At 43.3% G+C, this 22,160-nt stretch overlaps 1 protein-coding gene across 3 annotated transcripts in view; it reads left to right on the forward strand.

Annotated features, from left to right (window-relative positions):
- TBX15 (T-box transcription factor 15) overlaps nt 1–22,160 on the forward strand; it is a 100,838-nt gene that overhangs the window by 70,786 nt on the left and 7,892 nt on the right. For all 3 annotated transcript variants that reach the window (XM_036090105.2, XM_078072553.1, XM_078072552.1), the window contains exons 6-7: nt 2,243–2,307; nt 16,215–16,312. In XM_036090105.2, coding sequence (XP_035945998.1) covers nt 2,243–2,307; nt 16,215–16,312 — 163 coding nt within the window. The remainder of the gene's footprint in view (nt 1–2,242; nt 2,308–16,214; nt 16,313–22,160) is intronic.

Consider the following 22,160-nt stretch of genomic DNA (forward strand, 5'->3'; position numbering starts at 1 on the left):
GCTTTTCTACTTCAGGGCTCTGGCTTCCGTAGTCCATGTCTTATGCAATGCTTCCCTTGTTCCTTTCTCCTCTTTTTGCACTTTTCATTAAAGACCTACACATCCTTCGAGGCCCGGCTCATGTGCTGTGTCTGAGGTTTCACTTTCAACTTGGGACTCTCACTACTCCCTCTGAGGCTCTCATTTGCCTTCATTGCAAACCTTACCCATTCCCGTGTTGTTTAGTGTCTATGTGTTAGTGTATATGTCTGCTTTTTTCTTCTAGATTATAAGCTTCTGGGCCGGGGGGCACCAGACAATACGCAGCCATATATGGACTGTATATCACTGTCACCTGTGCCTCCTGTCACCTTGCTTTGCACACAAAGGTACTTGACAAATAAATAATGAGTACGCAACCACACTACATAAAGCTCTCTAAATCTCACATTAAAAGCTTCCAAACATGTAGAGAGGTGCTGTTTTTCCTAACATTTGGTGGCACTTTTCTGTTAAATCTCCACGCAGACCTCTTGGCCTGAGATAGAATGAGCTGTGGGAAGCGGCTTTTCAACCTTTTCTCCCAGGCCCATGAAATAGAATGTCATTTTATTTACAGGAGTCTGTGGAGGCCCCCCAAACATGGCAGCACAATCATATATCAGAAACCCCTATCATAAATGAGCCAGATAGGATAAGCCAACTTGAAAGAGAAAATAAAATATTATAACCCCAACTTGAAAAGAAAATATGGTGTGCGGTTTATTGCTGTGGATTACAAAGGAAGAAAGAATGGATTTTAAGTCAAAAGCAGAAAAGCAGTGACAGTCTTTAAACTCAATACAATATTCACAGGGCAGACACTCGACTTTAGAGAGCCAAAGCTTCAGGCTCCTGCTCTGGTCTATAAAAACAGATGTAAAATTGCTTTTGCTACATTATTAGTGCTGCATTATTAGTGTGCCATTCTCAAGGCAAGGAATGTTTTAGGGAAAAAAATTAACTTTGGTACTTTCAAGTCAGAGTCTGTTGGTCAGAATCTCACATTGCATTTTAAAGACCTTTAAAGATTGCAGCTTTGGGAAATTCCACTCTGACAAAGTAAGATGGAAGAGGGACTTGGAAAAGATTTTCAACGTAAGAAAATCTTTAGCCATCCTGGTAATAAGTTCTGCAATGATCAGAAATGGGAAGGTGGTCTTCAATGAGATTCCTTTCTTTCTACAGTCACCTTCCATTGAAAGTGCCTTGCCTCCTTTCCTGAGCTTCCTCACCCCCACCCCAAAGTCTCTGTTGCTTGAAGATAGTGAGTCATTGACATCTGGTTTAGACACAAAAATATCAAAAATGCCTCCCATGACCAAGGCTGAAAGTGGAAACGTAAGAACACATGTGGAATTTGTTGGTCAGGCTTGGTCTAGTCTGGGGGCATGGGGGTGGTGTGTACAACCCTCGCTGAGTTCGAAGGGGCTAAGGTAAGATGTGATAGAGAGGGGCTTATGCTCTGAGTGGAGGTTGAACCAGATGGCTCCTGAGGACCCATCCAACCTGGGTCACACAGTCGTTCATGTCTCCTGATTTGCTTGTGAGCCTTGGAGACTGGATGTAGCCTGCCCCACCGGGTCCCTCATTTATAGATTTTCCTTTGGATGCAACCTTGATAAAAGTGTAGCTACTTTTTATGTCTTTTACAAGACCATTTTAGGTCATTAAATGAACCATCTCAAGGGGCAAGGAAGGGACAACTAAAGTGAAATGGCAAATGCAGTCAATTATATGGACTTTTCAGGCTGAGGCAGGTTGTCTGGGGGTCCGATTCCATTGGATTGGATTGACTGAATCCATTTGTCCATCATTCACTCAATTGCTCGCTCATTCATTCACTCAACAAATGCTGTTCAAGTACTTCCTGTGTGTCATGTACCACGGACTTGACCATTGACCAGTTTTCTATTTCCATGCCTTTGTGTGTCTAGGCAAGTGATTTATCACCTTTTCTGGGGCAAGAAAGGTGAGCAGAAGAGAGTTTATAGTCACATACTGGGAAGACCTCAGTTTTTAGGGAGAAGTGGGTCAGGTGGGTCAGACATCTGGGTGCCAGGCCCATGTCCTATATCAACTTCCATTTAAATCTCAGACTTAAAGGAAACTAAATAAAAACAACAGCTGTTACCAACAGAGTGATTTCTGTTAATTTTCCAGGAGCAGCCAAAAAAGAAATCAGTTAATATAAATACAATTTATGTTCTTTGTTTGTTTCCAGATCACCAGATTAAAAATTGATCGAAACCCTTTTGCTAAAGGATTCAGAGATTCTGGAAGAAACAGGTAAGAATAATTGGGAAAGACTCACCGACATTTCTTTTCTTCATGACATTATTCCCCCCACCCCCACCCCATTGGTGGCTTTTGGCTCCTGCTTTTTGGGGAAAACTTGAACACTATGCCTCTGTGCTGACTCAGGCAAAGAGAGATGGATAGCTGATCTGAGAATCAAAAAGCTGTCCCCAAAAGGTTGAGTTTTCCAATCTTTGTTAACACTCTGTACATCACCAGATCAGATCCCTCATGGTGTTTTTCTCCCTACATCACGTTTGATAATCCAGTCATTTAAACCAAATTTTATGGTGATTTATTATCATCAAAAGATTGCTCCTTTTTCTGCTAAGTACTCTAGGTGGCTATAGCACCTACAGTGATACCTCATTTACTTTGTATTATCAAACAAGGAATTGTGGACAAATAAAAATTATCAGAAAATTATCACCTTTAAGATTAGCTAAAAACTGTTAAAAAATTAGCCATTTTTCTCTTAAGAAATATTCCCAAAATATATTAGATGTTGCGTGCCTTAGTAAAGACAGTTTCTAGAACATGACCTTTCTTGATGCCCCAGCATCATCATTAGGACTAGGTTATCATGTAGGGAGACTCTTAAGAGCTGCTGACATTTACAGGACTATTTGCTCTTGTTGTAAGTGGTCTTAGTGGCTGTGGCATTTTTCTGGTTAATTCTGCTTCTCTCTAAATCCTTTCTTTCCCACCCTTCCTATATAAAATTAAAATCTGTTATCCAGAGAGCTAGGGGAGAACTGAAGTTGCTAGGGAACACAGATCTATCTAAGGTTATTCAGTCAGAAAAGCTCACTTTATATAAACCATACTGAAACCACAAATGTGACACGTGTGTCTTGTAAAGTGTGTAGGCTTTGCAATAACCATTTATGTAGTGTTCAGACATTTTCCTCATTTGGGGGCATTTCTTTACATCTGAATGACACAGACCGTCAGGAGTTACCTTTGCTATTTTCTCTGCAAGAGTTTTCAGATAAACTACCTAGTATTATATTTAGATCACTTCATGAACTATATAATAGCACATTCTACTAGAAGCCAGATTTATGCTAAAAATCATCTGTGGTGATCATTTCCTTTACAAAATTATTTATGGAGGCACTTCTTTTTTTTAAAAAAAGATTTATTTATTTGAGAGAGAGAAAGAGAGAGGAAGAGAGAGTGAAGATAGGGAGGGGCAGAGGGAGAGGGAGAGAGAAATTTTAGCAGACTCCTTGCTGAGCTCAGAGCCCGATGTGGGGCTCAGTCTCACCACCCTGAGATCATGACCTGAGCCGAAACCAAGAGTCAGGTGCTTAACTGACTGCACCACCCAGGACCCCCGAAGCACTTCTTTTTTTTAAAAAAATATTTATTTGTTTTTTAAATTCCATTATGGTTAGCATACAGTGTTATATTAGTTGCAGGTGTACAATATAGTGATTCAACAATTCTATATATTACTCAGCGCTCATCACAATAAGTGTACCCTTAATCCCCTATGGAAGCACTTCTTTGTGCAACTCTTATTTTATATTTAAAATACATTTAGATTGCTATAAAATTTTATTTACCTCAGAATTTCTTAGTGTTGTATCTACTGAAGAAAAATTCACTTAAACTTCTAGTTTGAAGATGGCGAAATTGTGTAATGTGTCCTAGATCAAGCAAGCAGTTAGTGGTGTGGCCACAGGCACAAGAACTCCAGGCCAAATGCTTTCCTGTTCAGTGAAGACCTTTGTCTTCAAATTTTAGCCAATGAGGAATGCATACTTATTCCTTCCATTTGAGACAGTCCTCTTCCTGCCAGTTAGTTTATATTCCATGTTCAGGTCATAGAACTTGCCTGTGAACTGTTTCCTGTTGCTTCCTTTTCGGGGCTCTGCATTCTAGGCTTATTGAGGACCTTGCTAGTGATGATGTGCTCAGAATAGAAGCTGGCCTTTCATATAGAAGCCGCAAGGGTATTTACGATCGTTAGCTTGGAGTCCATGGATGGATTTCCAGGGTTCTGTGAGTTCCCAGGTATTGTAAGGAAAATTGGTGTGTGGATGAGCAGATGTGCATTTTTCTGGGGAGAGATCTATGGCTTTCTTCAGATTTTCAAAAAGTTCCATGACCAAGAGTTAAGAATTTCTGCCCTAGACACCGTGAGAGGTCAACCCTATGACTTTAGTTACTCAACTACCTTCTCTTTCTTTCCTTCTGTATCTCCAGTGACATTTAGTACTTGCTTATTTTCTTCTTGGAACTTGGAAGATTGTTTTGATTTTTTCTTTTTTTTTTTTTTTAAAGATTTTATTTATTTATTTGAGAGAGAGAGTGAGAGAGAGAGAGAGCACCAGAGGGGGGAGCGGGAGAGGGAGAAGCAGACTCCCTGCTGAGCAGGGAGCCCGATGCGGGACTCGATCCCGGGACTCCAGGATCATGACCTGAGCCGAAGGCAGTCGCTTAACCGACTGAGCCACCCAGGAGCCCTGTTTTGATTTTTTCTTTGCAGTTCTTCTTCCACTGGAGTCCTTGTTTTTCAGAGGCATGACCTAGAACAGAACATTGGAATAGAGAGGCTGTACTGAGCAGCATCAGAATTCTGCTCTGAGAACTGGAACCACGCTTTAATCTGGGGAATAAGACCATGTATCTTGAAGCATTTGCCTCTGGTTAGGAAGTTGTGATGACATCTTGGTGCAAGTCCTGGGGTCCTCCTGTCCCCTCACTGGGCTAGAAAGGACCTTGATGCATCATTTGGCCCTGGCCTGGCCCAGCTCTGGGGCTGGTGAATGTCTTCCTGCTCAGGACAGTTATTTGTTTGTCCTGCCTCATGGGTTACTCTTCTTTGTAAGGACTCCACGAAAGCAGAACTATGGATCCTCATTGGCCCATTTCAGTGCCTTATTTGTTATTTTTCTGGTAGCATGGTGATTCTTTGTGACGTATGCCCCATTAAAAGCTGCAGGCTACTTTAAGTAACATTAGTAATTACTGAAATTATCTGTGATTGAACACTTACTGTGTTCAGACCTTTTACTTAGGGTTTTTTTTTTTCTAATCTTTAAAATGTTTTAAAATATTTTACAAATGAAGAAACTGAGCCTCAGAGAGCTTAAGCAGCCTCCCTAGTGTCACAGAGCAAAGCTGGAGCATGGAGTAACTCCCGGTTCGCCTGACTTCAAAGCCTGTGAACTTTGTGCTCTATCATGCTAACAGTTTAAACTTGACTTATTTTGTCTTCAACAGATATGGAGACTAGATCTCCTCCTCTGAAAACCCTTCATTTACTTAAAGATACTAAAGTACCCAGAATCTTCTCTTTTCCAAATAAAACAACCTGTATATTCTCCACCTGTCTTTGTAGCCTTCCCCATGGCTTTATCCATCTACTTTCTATACTCCCCATAAACAAGGGGCTCCCTAGTAGAGGACAGGAAATCAGACTGAACTTCCCTAGCAGGTGAAACCATGACATAATGGCCTTGAAGTCCCCTGTCTCATGAGAGGGCAAAGATGAATCATTGAATATAGAAGCCATTTTTGTCCTCCAGCACTCTGGGAAGCTAGATTAATATAGACCCATGGGGGGCAGGTATAGGGACCCTTGTATTTGGTCTTTAAAAAGCTCAAAATGACCTGACAATCAGACTTGAAATCTCACTCCCTGCCTGCAGGATCTGATGAGGGCAAGAATTATTAATGTCATTTTGCAGATGGGAAAGATTGATGGATGAGGATATAGGGGATTATTTGTAAATCTTCTGGGATCTGGTGGTTCTGTGCCAACATCAGAATCCAGTTCCTTACCTTCCAACCAGTGCGTCACCTGTTGCCCTTCTTTGGCTAACAGAGTTCTTATAAATCTATGATCATCCCCATGCATTTTAGACATCAAATGACTCATAGGGACGAGCATGGTTTGATGAGTTGCATATAAATGTACCCAAAACATACGGATTACATTTCCTTTAAAAACACATGGGCTTAAAAATTAGTGTGGGGGGGAGTGCTTGGCCAATATTTTTTGGTTTTGCAGAACACAAAACATTTGTGGAATACTTTGGAGTTACAGAATTTGCCAAACCTCAAACCAAAACACGTTTAGGTTTGTCGATCTCAATCTATCCCAGTGCAATCCAAAGGCTCAGGAAGGGAGGGGTGTGGAGGGAAGTTGGGGAGGACACAGCACCCGCTGCACTCTCTTCCCATGCCTCTCCTAAGTCTCTCCCGTCCTACCAGCCTCTCAGCGAGGTGTCCTCTGAGTGGGGCCAGCCAGGCGACAGCCGTGTCCTGGGCAAAGAGAAGAACTTGGCGGGGGGGCTGGGGTGAGGATACTTATTTCCACTCCTCATATTTCCATGTAAAGAGATAGCCATGGAGAATACTCCTGGCTTCTAGCCCTCTCGCTTTCTCCATCCCCTCACTGGGCACCAGAGTGACCCATCTGATTGCTGAGTCTGGGAGAAGGAACTCTTGAGGACCTGCTTGCCAGCACACAGTGTACATTCTGGGCTCTTGCCACTGTGTGGAGTCCAGCAGAGGAGGCCTGCCATTCTGGGGGGCTGGCTTGTTTCAGGGGAGTTCTGACCCACTCATTCAGCCTCCACACCTGTGCCATAGTATCCATACACCTTTATCAGTAATGAAACTGGTATTTCGGTTTCCGTGGCTTCGGGTTCCTACATCTTTCTCGGACTTTATTCTGAGTTCAAATGAGGACAAGAAGTGACATTCATTGGGCCTTTCAGAACCCCTGCAGAAGCCCCAGTGAATCCACAGTGTCAGCCCTGTGGTGTCACCGTCACCAGACCTTGTCACAGTCTTCCCCGCTTCCTTAGGAGGTGCCATTCCCGTGCTTCAGTGTGAGAAGGTCACCACTCTCCAAACCATACTTAGGGAGTTGTTACTTTGTCTTCCTATGTAATTGTGTCCCTGATTAGAAGTCTCCACCAGAAGTGTGTGTGTGTGTGTGTGTGTGTGTGCATGTTGAGGGGAAGAGTGGTAGACAGCTGGTCCTTTTGGATGGAGACACTGTCAGATTTTGCTTCCAGCATTGTCTCTGCAATGGAAGGGCAATTGTGTTTCCTTCTAAATTGTCCCTCCTTCTAGATTTCTCAGAAATTATGTGGCCCAAATCTGGCTTTGGGTAGACCTGTGTATGTTTACTTTTCATCAGGTCTAGCCCCAGCGCACAATATCCAGAGTGACCTCTGGGAGATTTCTCCTTCCAGGAGGAGACAGTAGCACCTTCCTATTCCTAGGGAAAACAGATCCCCTCAGCTTGATGAACTGATGTCTCAGTTGGTGTTCGTGGGCTCTGCCTGCTGCTAGAATGTAAGTTCCTTGAAGACTGGGACTGTACCTTTTTCAGGCTTCTAGTCTTAGAGTATTTCCTACAGTGCCAGGTACACGGAGTAAAATAATAATTGTTTACTTAGTTATAAAACAGCAAACAGAGTTGATGAGTGGCAGAGAAATTAAAAACCAGAACTCCGTTACCCCAACCAACGGTGAATCAGGTGTAGCAACAGCGGGGAGCTAGTTTTAGACACGAACCAAGAAGGGAAGAAAGAGTGAATCTATAAATAGGCTTAGTTTGAAGACTAAGGGCAATTTTGATTCAAATCTGGGATGGACTGATGCTATGGATACTGATTTAGCCTCATCCTAGATTAGGCATGCACACCCTTCAGGCCGTTGGAGCTGTCTCTGAACAGTGGGCACACATTTATAAAGCTGCCTGGAGAAAAGAGGACTCCCAGCAAGTTTCAGAGTCCATGAGCCTCAGGAAAGAAGGGGTCCCAGAGGCTGAGCCCAAGCAGAGTGAGGTTTAGTTGAGAAAGGTCGCTCAGTGGGGAACGGAGAGGTAAAATTATATCGTTATGGGTGGCCACCCCAGTGGGCAGCACATTCCAAATAGAAGACAAAGGTCATGGAGCTGGAGAGAAGCAAGAGCGTTTGCATTGAGTCCCACGGTCAAGAAGCAGCCTCGAGAGGTCTCTGTCCACGTGCCTGGCGAGCACGCTGTGCTCAGCTAGACAGAGCATTACAACTGCAAAGACCTTGCACTTTAAAGGGATAGCCAGAGGAGCAGAAGGAAAGAGGACGCTGTGTGTCTCTCAGTCCACATCTAACGTGAAAGCCTTGTCTCTGCTGGGAGTGGCTGCCAAGATTTTACAGAAGGCCCAAGTCGGCTTGGGAAATTTTATATAATTCCCAGGGACTTCCTCCAAAGCAAACACATACATAAAAAGGAGAGGATTAAAATTATGATCTGTCTGGGGAGTGAAGGTTCTATGTACTTGTTTTAAAGAGTGCCATCGAGTGCATGACTCTGGGTTCCCTCAGCACCCTTCATCCTGTCTTTGACCTTGGGCTTTACCCTTACTCCCAGCCTCCATTGCATCTAAGGCAACTGCAAGGGGGACTATCCCATGTGACAGGGTTTCCTCCAGATACTCCTAGCTGGCATGGTGCCCCAGAAGCCCCTGCTTCTCCACAACAGGCCCGGGGTCGAGTGGCCCTTCTGCAGAGCTTTCTGGAAGGGGATCTTTTTCTCTATGGAGGCCACTCTTGGAGGCTTAGCCATGATACTCAAATTCCATCATTTCGGAGCTGACAGAAAGGAGCTGGTGGCAGGCCCTGTATCATGCGGTGGTTGGTTCACATGGGTAACTAGCTTTAATAGGTTGCGCCTCACTGAGAAAACAAGAGGGCCTGCAGGATGAGGTGTACGAGGCCATGTGAGTCTGAGCTAATTCTCCGTCAGCCCTGCTGTTTGCTGGGAATGTGGCTGGCGGCAGTCCTCCTTGGTACCTAGTGTCCCTTTACATGTTGCAGGGGAGAGTGATCTAAAAATGGAGCCATTAACTGCATTATGGGAATAAGATATATTTGCTTGCTGGAAGAGGATGATTAATGAGGCTGATACTTAACCCAAAGGAAGGCATTTCCACTGATGGGGAGGAAAATATTTAGGGGGTCAAGGATTTTCCTGGGACCCCCTTGTAAGCAGCTGCTGTCCCAAGGCCATGTTCCTAGAGTGAAGACCCACCTCCTTGGACACAGACTGGAAACCCTGTCAAGGCCCAGCTCCTTCTCTCAAAACTCTGTGTGGAATCAGAGTGCCTCCAGTTAATGGAAAGGAGAAGGAAGAAATAGAAGAGTCAGCTAGCCCCCAGCCCCAGGGCCAGGTCATCTGTGCTTAGATCTGAAAGAAACCACTTTTCTTTGTGAGTTGGGGAAGAAATATGCAGGATGGGTCTCAGTTAAAGTCTGTTAGAAGGGTTCTCTGTTATAACCAAGTGTCTCAAATCTTGTCCACCCCCTTACCTACCTCCTAAGCTGAACATAGGAAATTACTAGGTTTGTGGGTCCAAGAGGTAAAATATCAGCAATTTCATACAGTTCAACCTTGTATATTTGTTTCTAGGAGTTCAAATCCTAAGTGACAATAATAATAGTAATAATCATTTCACACAGTATCTGCAGTCCAGGTTGTCCCTTTGTGTCTCCGAGCTGATTGGTATTGTTAGAGTGTTTCCCATTTTATGGGTGGTACAACTGAGTAGAGTGAGATACTAGCCTTCAGAATTTGCCAGTCCAGCCAATGGCAGCATCCAGAGGGTGATGCCACTCTCCCTCTGTGTGGCACAGCTTACCAGTCAGCCGACAGCCCTGCCCTCGCCCTTGTCCAGGTCCCCTTTGCTCCTGCAGGCTCATGTAGCAAGCCGAGAGCCAGTGAGCGAACCCCTTGCCTTCTTTCAACCAGCACGACTTCCAAGTGTCTCCCTCACTTTCAATTTTTATATTTTTATTTGTTCTCCCTTGAGCCACTGACTGTGTTTTCCCAGCCAATCTCATCCTGCTTGTTCCTGGCAATCCTACTAGCCCCTGTAGATTTTGCATACTCTTATGTTATCCCTGGCACGGGGGGGGGCCGTTGAGCAGAGCGAAAGTAAGTCATCAGCGCCGGGCTCCCTCTCAGGAACCGCTGCATCTACAGTTCGAGGTAGCTGGCCCCGTACTAGACTCCGGTGGCAGCATCCCTGCCAGATTACCCCTCTTTTTCCAGGCCATGGCTGTGTATCACATCCCCTGGCTTATGGTCTTCCAACTGATATTTGACATTTTTCTCTGCCTTGTTATTTCTTCTCCCTCCTCTGTCCTGAACCTTTTCCACCATTGTCCTCTTGGCTGTGTGGGGTTTGCCAGGGAAAAGTTGGCAGTTGTTTTATTATCAATGGCTCTTGCCCAGGGATGGTGTCATCTAACAGAGTGACGTCTTTTTAATGGCTAACATATTGGAGCCTGGAATATCTGCAAGATAATGAGGCCTACAGAGGCTTGAGGGACACATGTTTGGTTCTTTGAGGAGAGAATGAGAAATGGAATTAAGTAACATGCGGGTCCCTCCACATTCAGTCTGGAGCTGGAGGGCTGACATAGGTTTGGATTCCAGGGAAGTAAGAATGTTTTCTCCTGTTACAGGTCACAGCCTGGGCAAACGGTGGTGACGTTTCTTTTGCTTGAGGTAGACCAGTGGTCCTCAAGCTTTCATTGTTTTTTTTCTCTTTGATATATTTTATCTTTAATCAGTCTGCATTTACTATAACAACTAGGAGGGGGTAGTGTTATCTCCGTTTTATAGGTAGGGAGACTTAGGCATGAGAAGGTGATACAGCCTGGCTGAGATTACGCTGAGGGGACAGCAGGATTGCACTATGAGCCCAGGCGGTCCGGCTCCGGAGCTCTTGCTCTTCTTCACCACTGTGCTAATCTGCCCCTTGTGCGATTTGGTATTTCCTGATTAAAGTCAGATCATTCCAGTCAAATGCAAAGAAACCTAATCTCTTAGTTAGCCTGCGTTGTGTTGTCAGTGATTTTTCTTGAGGCAATGAAAACTCCTTGGGGACCGCGATTGCTACCTGTTCAGACTCCATGTGGGGACAGGGTCCCCAAGTTGGGAGTCACTGGGTAAGGAACAATTTTGACTCAGCTCCAAGCATCTGTGTTGGACACCTGTTCTTCCAAACCACTGTAAGGCACATCAGTGACAGTCAATTCATCATGCAGATATACTTACTGTACCATCTATAGCCAAGTTTTGAATGATGGCTTTTTTTTTTTTTCCCATTTGCAGACCTCTGTTGGGAGGTCTTGTAGAATATATCTGGATAACCAATATATAGGAGACAATTCCAGATCCAGGGAAGGAGAAGGATGTGTGGAAGGGTTGACCTCACCTCAGTGAATGAAGGACAGTCTAAGAAAAAGGATTGTTGAGATATAGTAATTAGATCTGAAAGAACAGTATATTCTGGTTCTGTGTCTTTTCAAGTGCTGGAACAGGAAGAGAAAGGAAAGAAGATCAGAGGTACAGGACCGCCCATGGGATAAAATCCAGGCCCCTAACATGGAATAAATATCTCTGGTATCCGCCCCACCATCTCATCTTGCACCTGGAGCTCCAGCCGCCCTGAACTATTTTCAGTTCCCAGAACGTGCCTTCTCTTCCATACCTCCATGTCTTTGTATATACTGTGAACTCTCCTGGGAAAGTTCTTTCTGCCTCTTGTCCATATGGAAAACTGCTGAGTACCCTTTAATATTCAGCGGAAATAACTGGCCTTTTATGGAGTGTTCTGGAGCTTTCCAGGTGTATTAAGTACTTCTTGCTTAATCCGTGACCTCTTCTATGTATCTTTGGTGTAACATTCATCACACTGTTCAGGAATTAGTCATTTACATGCTGTTCTCTTGTTGAACAGGACACTCCTAAATTAGGGTAAAGACCCTGTGTCCTTTTTTGTTTCTATATCTCCTGGACCTAGCACATTTACTGGCTGGAAAACTTCTTTATGATTTCAAAACCCCATCTCTGTAGCCCTTGACTGTCTTCTGTTGACAGATGACCAATGGCCTCACCAATCCCTAGTGTATGTTCCTTTTGTTACCAGAATCACCGGCCAATAGCTTGGGGGAGAGTTAAAAGTCAGAACTACAGAGAAAATAAATGGGAGAAACATAAAAAGCAATTCTCTATCTCAACACAAATAAAACACAGAAAGTATGCAGCAGTGTGCTATCTAATAGGTTCATGAAGGTAGTCATAATTGTTATTATTATAAAATATTTGCTGAACTTCAAAGGGGTTAGTCCCATTTTTTTTTTTTTAATGAGAAATTTGGAAGAAAAATTCTTTACAGTCTGGCTGTTTTTCCAAATCAGTTGATCTTGAGGTATCATCAATTGGCAAAAGAGATCTTTGGCTCACTTCCTCTCCTTCCTTGTCTCCCTCCTCTTCAACACATTCTGTTGGTTTGGCCAGTGAGCAGACTGAAAAGTCTAAAGAGAAGAGGCTTGGAAATCAGAGAGGTGATTCTAGCCAAAGGACTGAACAAAGAGGGTTTGGATATGGCCTCTGTTGTCACTGGAGCAAACAGGGAAAAGTAAGCAAGAGAGGAGACACTTGCCAATATGATCATCTCTGATTGGAAACCTCAGATATCGGGTCTCTGGTGTGCAGCAGACCTGGAGAGGCCCACCATGTGGAACACGTTAATGACATGAGGTTACCTAAGACTGCTTTTTTTTAATCTGTTAGACAATGAATTCATTTTTAAGAACCTTACGATAAAATTTTACAAAGCTAGGGTAGAATGATGATAAATAAGTAAGCAATGTATTGCTCACGATAAACTTTGAATAGACATCCAAGTGGCTGAAGGTGTTAATGGGTAGTTGGCAGAGACTCTTGTAAGAGAAGGTGAGGGTAGAAATGACTGGCCCCTGAGAGGGGAACTCAGACTGTTGCAGGTCAGAAATTCCGTGACCGGAACAGAAGAAACCAAAGGAAAACTGAAACCCCTCTGAGACCTGAGTCAAGAAAGGCACAAGCAGCTATAGAAACAATTCCCAATTCTCCAGTACTAAAGGATTCCTTTTGTCTGCAGAGTCTTGATTTTACATCAAGTTGCTTTTCTCAGTTTTAGGCTGGCTAAAATTCATGAAATAATGGTGCAGTAGTAAAACATAGGGCAAAAATTTACTCCTTTATTTATTCATTCAGTGCATACAAATTGAGATCTGACTATGCAACAGGCAACAGACCTTAAGCACCGGGACACAGAGAAACATGGGATCCACAGTAGACACACTAGTGGCAAAGAGAGTCATGGCACGCCACCAAATCCTGATATCTAGCACTAGTACTTTCTAACAATTAGATCTATCCGATGAAGCTTAATGGAGTTTGAGGACAAATAAGATATGGCATAGAGTAAACAAATAGGATTAATTTTTCTAAAAAGAGATATGCTTTGAATATATAAATAGATTCGGGAAGTAGCTGGGATAAATCTATGAGAGATGGATCCACAGCAAAGCGTGGTGAGGGATGTGTGGTCTCAGTCATTATTTTTCAGTAGTCATGGCCCCTCCCCCACAACTCCACCACCAAAATGAACCTTCTGACAGACCCCTGGACTGGATGGACAGTAGCTGTGTCATATGTGGTGTCTTGTACAGGACGTTCTTAACAGCTAAGGAAAGTCTTCCTGATGAGGATGTGGAAAGTGTCTGTCACTGTCAGCATTTATTCACTGGTGATGGAACCAGAGAGTACAAGTTTCATCAGAGATTTCAGCCCAAGGTCAGAAAGAACTTCCTAACATCTATTAGAAAACTGAGTGTTTTCCTTGGGAAATACCCCACCAGGGGCTGGATAACCATCCAAGATGGCCTCCCAGGAAGAGGACGTAGGTGATACCCAAGAACTGTCCCAATTTTTAAATCTATGATTCTACAACTCAGTCTTCCAGTTGGATTTTAGATTTGGACAGATGGGTAAATGGTCACTGTCCTATATAGCGTTGGCGGCTTAAATAAAATTATGAATACCTTTGCCACAGTCTTTTTGCCTGTTAGGAAAATGAAATCAAAGTTTTTCTATTTCCTGTATAAATATGACATGGGCAGTATATCAGTGTGTAACTGTTACTTCACAGTCATCTGTCACTTTATTGTGAAATGAGAAGGGACTGTTCTTTGTCCTTGAGCTAATATTTTGTCCCTCGTTGGTACAATGTTCCTGGGAAGAATGGAATAGAAGGTGAAACCACAAAGGCCTTGCCATCTGCAGTGAGCCTCCTGTGCCATTACAGGGAATCCTAAGATGTTCTGATGGGTGGCCAACATTCCAGAACAAGGCAGTGAGATCCATGCCTGACCTATCTCTTTCTTATATGCATCAAAGCGTGGCATGGCTTTATCTGCCTATCCTCTTATTATTCTGAACTCCCTAATTGCCTGGACTCTTTCTCTCCACAAATAGTTCCATGTACTGTATTCAGCATTAATGTAGGTGACTATGTGGACATGTCTTCTATTCCTACTTTTAACAGATTAACAGCTAATAAACACCATGCAACACCCTCTCTTCTCAACCTCTTCTAAAAATACAGAGCTTGATTTGCCAACATTGGTGTATTTAAAGCCTCCAAGATTCCAGGGAAGACTTTAGAAAGTTAATTGTGCAAGTAAAGCCTGTTCAGAGAGGAAATTTTCCAACACAAAGAGCAGCAGCTCATCTGAGAAGAACCTCAAGGTATCTTCTAGTCATTTGTAAGGAAAGGATATTTGTTCTCACTTAAAGTATAGCTTCTCATTTTATTCTTGGTCTGCAGGAGTGAAGAGAACTCTGGAAATATATTGCCTAGGGAGGAAGACAGGCAGCATAAGTTTCATCTCAAGAGGGAATGCTTGTCTTTTGCAGGAAGGGACGCCATGTTACCTTCTAGTGACTTTGCAATGAAAGGACAATGCCACCTACTCGTCTCTACCCTCCTTGTCCATAGTCCCTGTACTTCTGCTCCTTCCACTTAGATAGAAGTGAAGCAGTTAGTTTTAAAGAAAGTCAATAATCAGAAGCTTTAACAAAGTTAAAAGTTCAAAGCTTTAAACGAAGCCCCAACCAATACTCTGTTGTGAGGATATGGAATATCAGCAAGAATATGACCAAGATAACCTGGATAGTTATGTTGAATTGATGTCCATCAGTACCTCATATATACGATAGAGAGAATTTATTGAAGGGTAAGGTAGGCAGTGTGTGCATATTTTAATTAATGGAACCTCCAGTATCAATGAAACAGAAGCCTTAATGTATTTGTAAAATACTGGATGAAAGTTTCCTGAGGTCCAACGGTCTCATGTATGTGACCCTCAAACACCAGCTTGGTTATTAGATTATAAAATACAGATCAGTATTTAGAGAAATGTATTGGCCTTTTTGCGTGAGGTATAATTTCTGGGACAAAACCCTTTCTTTGCCTTCAGGTGGGCATTTTTTGTTGTGGCAGAAACTCAAGTGTATTTGCTTGCTTACTTCTCCTTTTGTTTATATTGCCCTGCTTGTCTCTGTTGATTAAGCGATTTGACAGTTCCCTGGACTCCACATCCCCACTGGTGGAGTTGACTCTGGGGCAGGCTGTGTCCATGTACTGTGGTAATGATGATGATATTGTCCTGTGCTTGAGAAATAGTCAGTGCCACTCTCGGCTCAACTCTGGTCATGATATTAGTGACCTGGACCTTTAAAAATGCATAGTTTTTTTCTTACTTTTCATGCAGACCAGACCTCCTTTGAAGAAAGCTCAGAGTAAAATTCCATCATAGTTATCACTTGCTTGCACATAATCTGAATTGGGTTAATTTCTTCTTCCTTATGCATTTCAGTGTCATCTGTTCCTTGTGCTCTTCTAGACTAATTTCCTGGGCGGTGAGGGGGGTGATGTCTCTCAATCCTACGTATATACCACTTGTCAGACAAACCACCGCAGGATCTTTAAAAAGTCAGTGCGTTCCTTGGCATGATTTATAATTTCCTTTGTTGGCTTTTCTCTCTGCAGAACCGGACTGGAAGCCATCATGGAGACTTATGCGTTCTGGAGACCCCCTGTGCGCACACTCACCTTTGAGGATTTCACCACCATGCAAAAGCAGCAAGGTAACATCCTGGGCCATGGCCTCTTCTTAGTGATAGTGCCGGGGAGAGAGTGGGAGCGGAACTGAATACAGCACATCTGGCCCCAAGCCAAGCCATGGGTTACACCAATTCTTCTCGAACGAAGAGTACTTGGTAGCTCTGTAAATAACCAAAGCATAACCACTTGTGCAAACAAGCCGGCTCCAGATGCAGCATCCTCTCCCCCTTCCAAAAAGCAAGGTTATGTTCATGATTATGATGGGGGTGAAATTATTATTTCTATGCCTAAGCATTCACATGGCCCTTGGTATTCGAAGAACTACTTCATGATAATTTCATTTATTCCTTATGGCAGCCTTATCAGTTTTCTTATTCTGGTTTTGTAGAGGAGAAAAAACTCAGTCCGAACAATGGGAATGAATTGCTTAGATCTGACAGTGAGGAGGGGACCGCTGCAAGCCCATCTGAATTTTGCAACTTGGGCTCCCTCCTTTTTGGCTGAACACCTGGACAGACACAACACCTATCTCAAGTTGATGGGCCGGTTGAACATTTTCCTTGCACTGCTTTGTGCTTTACTTCCAGTTTCTCCCTTCTCTGGCAGCTCAGGGTGGGAAGCCTGTGGCCTTAGCACAGATGGCTTGTGGGCCAACCTCAACTCTTTTCCTCTGTCAGTGGCTCTTCCCAGGGCAGGACCCCTTCGCCTCGGGAAGCTTCCCAGAGTGTCAGACACTTTATGAGTCTCTCTCTCCAGCCTCCTCCCGCCCCAAAGTGACACTGGTCAAAATTACAGACAGAGCTTACTCTGTTCTGTCACACAGCTGCCATTAATGGAACCCTAAGTTTTGAAATTGTGGCTCTGCCATATGGGAAACCCTTCTAGGACTTGATAATACATTATATTACATTCCCCTCCCAGAGGAGCTTCCAGCAGTTTGCACACTAAATTAGGTTTTGTAATCTAAATTATTGAAGGCTCTCAGGTTTTAAGATGAAGACGGTGATTAAAAGGATAGGGGCTGGGGGCAGACCACTTGGGTTAGGCTCTTATCACTGCTCCTTCCTAGCTTTGTGACCTTGGCCAAGTCTCCCATCCTTTCTGACACTTAGTTTTCTCATCTGCAGAATGGAAGAACATAGTAGAATTCTTGTGAGGATTAAATGAGACAATGCATTTAAAAACAGAGTAGGCATGCACTACATGCTAGCAATTGTGGTGGCGGTGATGATCATTGTCATCACCATCATGACCACCACCATCTCCATTCCCTCATGTCCCTGTACATGGATACCTGAGAGGAAGATGCCTCAGGGACGAGAGATACTGCCTTTCTGATGATTAACTATTTAAAGCATGATTAGACCATTCATCTTCATAGGGATCTGGTGAGACAAGTGATGCAGAATTTCCTTCTGTTTTTTCTCAATAAATGGCCGAGAAATGGAAACCCTCTGTATGAAGCCAACTTTCTCCTCATAATTCTGTGAGAGAAGCAGGCTCAGTACATATTCAGGGTGCTGCTTTTGCTCTGAGGCCTTCATGGCCCTTAAGAGGCAGAGGTGTTATGACAGTTGGGAGATCTGGGCCTTCATCTTTGATGGCCACTAACTCTCTCTATAACCTTGGCTTCTAGTGAGTCTGTTTCCTCACCTACCAAAGAAGGGTAACTTTTCGTGCGGTCATGTATATAAACATGCTTCATAAATGAAAATGGGTCATTTTCATACAAAGACACTTGATCCTGTTTATTTCTGAGGTGGCTTCTTGCTTCTCTGCCCTTGCTTTACTCACTGACTGTCCAAGCTCGAGCTAAGCAGGCGTTTTGTATCATGGAGGCTGGTGTGAGAAGGTTTTGGCAGAGATATTGCCAGTTCCTGAGAGCAGGCATTGGTGGAGACATTGTGTTCACTGCTGTGCTCTCGAGAACTGTCACTGGGCCTGGCAGCCAGGAAGTACCTAATGAAAGGAGGTAGGCAGGGTCACTGACACACGGGCCTGGAGCACAACCACCTGGTATGTGTGTGGATATGGATGTGGAGTGATGATTGGGGTTGACAGTCTGCATTTCACCAGCATGTGGGGTGGTTGAGCCGGTGTTGACTCTTAGAAAACAGTGGTTTAAGAGAAACTGAGCTTTCTTTTTTAAATTTTTTATTTCTTTTCTTGTATTTTTAAAATTATTTCTTTTTTTATTTTTGTTTTTAATTTTTTAAAAGCTTTTATTTATTTATATAGATAGAGAGAAAGAGAGCACGAGCAGGGGAGGGGCAGAGAGAGGGGGAGAGGGAGAAGCAGATTCCCTGTTGAGAGAGGAGCTCAACGAGGGGCTTTCTGGGATCATGACCCGAGCTGAAGGCAGATGCTTAACTGACTGACTGAGCCACCAAGGCACCCCTATTTTTAATTTTTTTTAATTTAAATTTTAGTTAGTGAGCATACCATGCAATATTGGTTTCTGGGGTAGAATTCAATGATTCACCACTTATATACAATACCCTGTGCTCATCACAACAAATGCCCTCCTTAATACCCATCACCTACCTAGCCCTTCACCCCACCCATCTCCCTCCATCGACCCTCAGTTTATTCTCTATTGGTAAGAGTCTCTAATGGTTTGTTTCCCTCTCTCCTTTTTTTTTTTTTTTTTTTTGCTTTTTCTGCTTTCCATATGTTCATCTGTTTTCTTTCTTAAATTCCACATATGAGTGAGATCATAGGGTATTTTTCTTTTTTCTGACTGACTTATTTCACTTAGTATAATACTTTCTAGCTCCATCCACATCATTGCAAATGGCAAGATTTCATTCTTTTTGATGGCTGAGTAATATTCCTGTGTGTGTGTGTGTGTGTGTGTGTGTGTGTGTGTGTGTGTGTGTATACAGTATCTTTTTTATCCAGTCATCAGTCGATGGACATTTGGACTCTCCATAGTTTGGCTATTGTTGATAATGCTGCTATAAACTTTGGGGTGCATGTACATCTTCAAATCTGTATTTTTGTATCCTCTGGGTAAATGCCTAGTAGTGCATTTGCTGGGTCTTAGGATAGTTCTATTTGTAACATTTTGGGGAACCTCCAAACTGTTCCCCAGAGTGGCTGCACCAGTTTGCATTCCCACCAACAGTGCAGGAGGGTTCTGCTTTCTCTGCATCCTCACCAACACTTGTTGTTTCTTGTGTTGTTGATTTTAACCATTCTGACAGGTATGAGGTGGTATCTCATCATGGTTTTGATTTGTTATTTCCCTGATGATGAGTGATGTTGAGCATCTTTTCATGTGTCTGTTGACCATCTGGTGTCTTCTTTGGAAAACTGTCTATTCATGACTTCTGCCCATTTCTTAACTGCATTATTTGTTTTTTTGGGTGTTGAGTTTGGTAAGTTCTTTATGGATTTTGGATACTAACCCTTTATCAGATATGTCATTTGCCAAGTATCTTCTCCCATTCCATAGGCTGGCTTTTAGTTTTGTTGATTGGAGAAACTGAACTTTTGAAGCAAAATGTCACACTTGTTTAGTGACTCCATTTTAGTGTGTGTGGGGGGATGAACTTGGAATTATTGGATACATATGGTAGTGGGATTGGGGCTAGAGGAAAAGCCAAAATTCTATTAAATTGTTTAATTGGAATACATTTTTGAACCATATACTGAACTTGATCCAGATTCTCATTATTAAAAAATACGTGGCTTGGTTTCTTGACGTTAACAAAGGATGTAAAAGAAACAACATCCACTCCCTCTTCCCTTAAGAACTGAGAGTTCCAGTAACTCTGGACACTATCACTCATAAAATGAAGAAGAGAGACAGAGCCATCTCTGTTTTGTGTCTTCGAAGAAGTAGAGAGTGTTGAACTTCTAGTGGAAACTTCAGTGGCTGACTGGGTTTTGTAGTAATTCCCTTTTGGTGAAGAGAGTATTGGGAGCATTGGCACTAAACTTAAGCTCCACATGATTGACTCACCCAGGATCCATATAACCTCACCGCTTCAAACACATGAATATCTGGCATGTCACATCTGCAGCCCTGGGCCAGTTTTGTCCTCCTGCTGGAGGCTGGATCCACTCTTATGTCTGAGTGAGGTTAGGATGCTGCTTTTTTCATCCCGCCCTTGCTGTCATTTTTATTTCTCTTTCATGAAGACCCATTTGTTGATAAAATTTCAAGGAAAGCACCTTAGTTGAATTAGCCACTGTTTTGCCAAACCCCAGATCTTTCTATTTTAGAAATGATATTGAATGGGTAGTCTGTATGGTTGTTTTCTCCGATGGAGAAGATTCATGGGATTCATCATCCTCTGCCTTTACACAAGAATAAATCAAGGTACAGAGTGGTCTACTCACATGTCTGCAGCTAAGCAGTGGCAGAAGTGAGTTGAGGATTCCCAAATGGATCTCCATCTTGACGGGGCACTTGCCTTTCCACCCAGACCACATTTGCTTTCTTCATTCCTACTTACTAGAGCTTTAATTTGCCACAACATTTTTTTTTAAGTTTACTCTTACACTTGATATTTTCTTGTCAACAACTTGAGCATTAACTCTAAATAGGTCAGTATTTTATTTTTATCAAGTCAAGTGTCTGGTCTTACCTTCAGACCTCTTCATTGAGAATCGGCAAGGGAGTTTATATGTTTGGAGAGTCTGGAGATAGGGATTATGTTTCCGGAGTGGCTTCTGCCTGAACACTGCTAGTGGCAGGGACAAAACGAACTAACCACGTAAGTGCTGCTTGGGGGATGTTGACTGAGGCAACACAGATGGAGAAGAAAAAAGAAATAAGAGCCCAGGCCAGTTATGGCCAAGTGCAGTTCTGTTGTTCTGATGGTATATACTGTAGAGCTACTTGTTTGGCCCAAACTGAGGGAGCTTCTGTGAGCACCATCCGTCTCCACAGGGTCTGACAATGGTTGTACTATAAGGAACCATCCTGGACCAGCGACACCAGAGCTGGCAGGAAATCTCCATCTACAGAAGTAAGGAGACCTGTCATTTACAGAAACCCTCCCTTCTCCTCAACTGGTAGCAGCCAAAACTAGAGGGATTTCAACACCACTGGGGCTTTTTAATGTTTGTCAGGCAGCTAAAAGGATGATGAACATCTCTGTCAGTGTTGGGCTTTTTATAGGTTTGATTTGTAATAATTACAAATTATAATTACAAGGTTGGCCCTTGAAAGGGATTAGATGCTGAGAAATTCATACCAGTAAAAGATAGAGAAAGAGGACAGTCAATGGACAGCATGTCTTTGAACTACTGTGGATCACTCAAACAATTCAGAGATAGCCACTTAAGCAGATCTCATTTATCACTGAGATCTGGAATGATGCCCGTGAGCAGCTCATGACAGGGACTGGAAGGCATCTCAATTCAGTCCACTAAAACAGTTATTGGTGACATATTCTATGTTGTCCCAAGGTCCCTTATGCTCAGTGTGTCCAAAGTTGAGTCCATGATTTACCTCACAGACCTGGCACCCTTTCCTGGGGGAAGGACACCACTATCCACTCACCATCCTAGGTGTTTCCTTCCCTCCCTACCCACCATAGCCAACCAAGTTCTGGAATCCATCCACACCTCTAGTCTCCCTTGCCACAACCCTGCTCCAGGCTCCCACTTGACTTCATTCTCAGGCCCCACCCCCAGCCCCCATGGTGGTAACATAGCTGTCAACAGCCCTAGACCTCCATCATCTTAAGTTTAAATCTGATGGGAAGGGTCACGTGCCCCTCTTAAGTTTTCTAGCAAAATCTCCCTGAGTCTCATTGACTCTAACTGTGTTACCAATTACTGTGGTGGGGCCCGGGAAATATGATGCTTGGACCATTCAGCCCTTAGTCACCTGCCTTCCCTGGTGGTAGGGGCGAA

This window comes from Halichoerus grypus, chromosome 5, assembly GCF_964656455.1.
Source record: "Halichoerus grypus chromosome 5, mHalGry1.hap1.1, whole genome shotgun sequence".
NCBI classification, from domain to species: Eukaryota; Metazoa; Chordata; class Mammalia; order Carnivora; family Phocidae; genus Halichoerus; species Halichoerus grypus.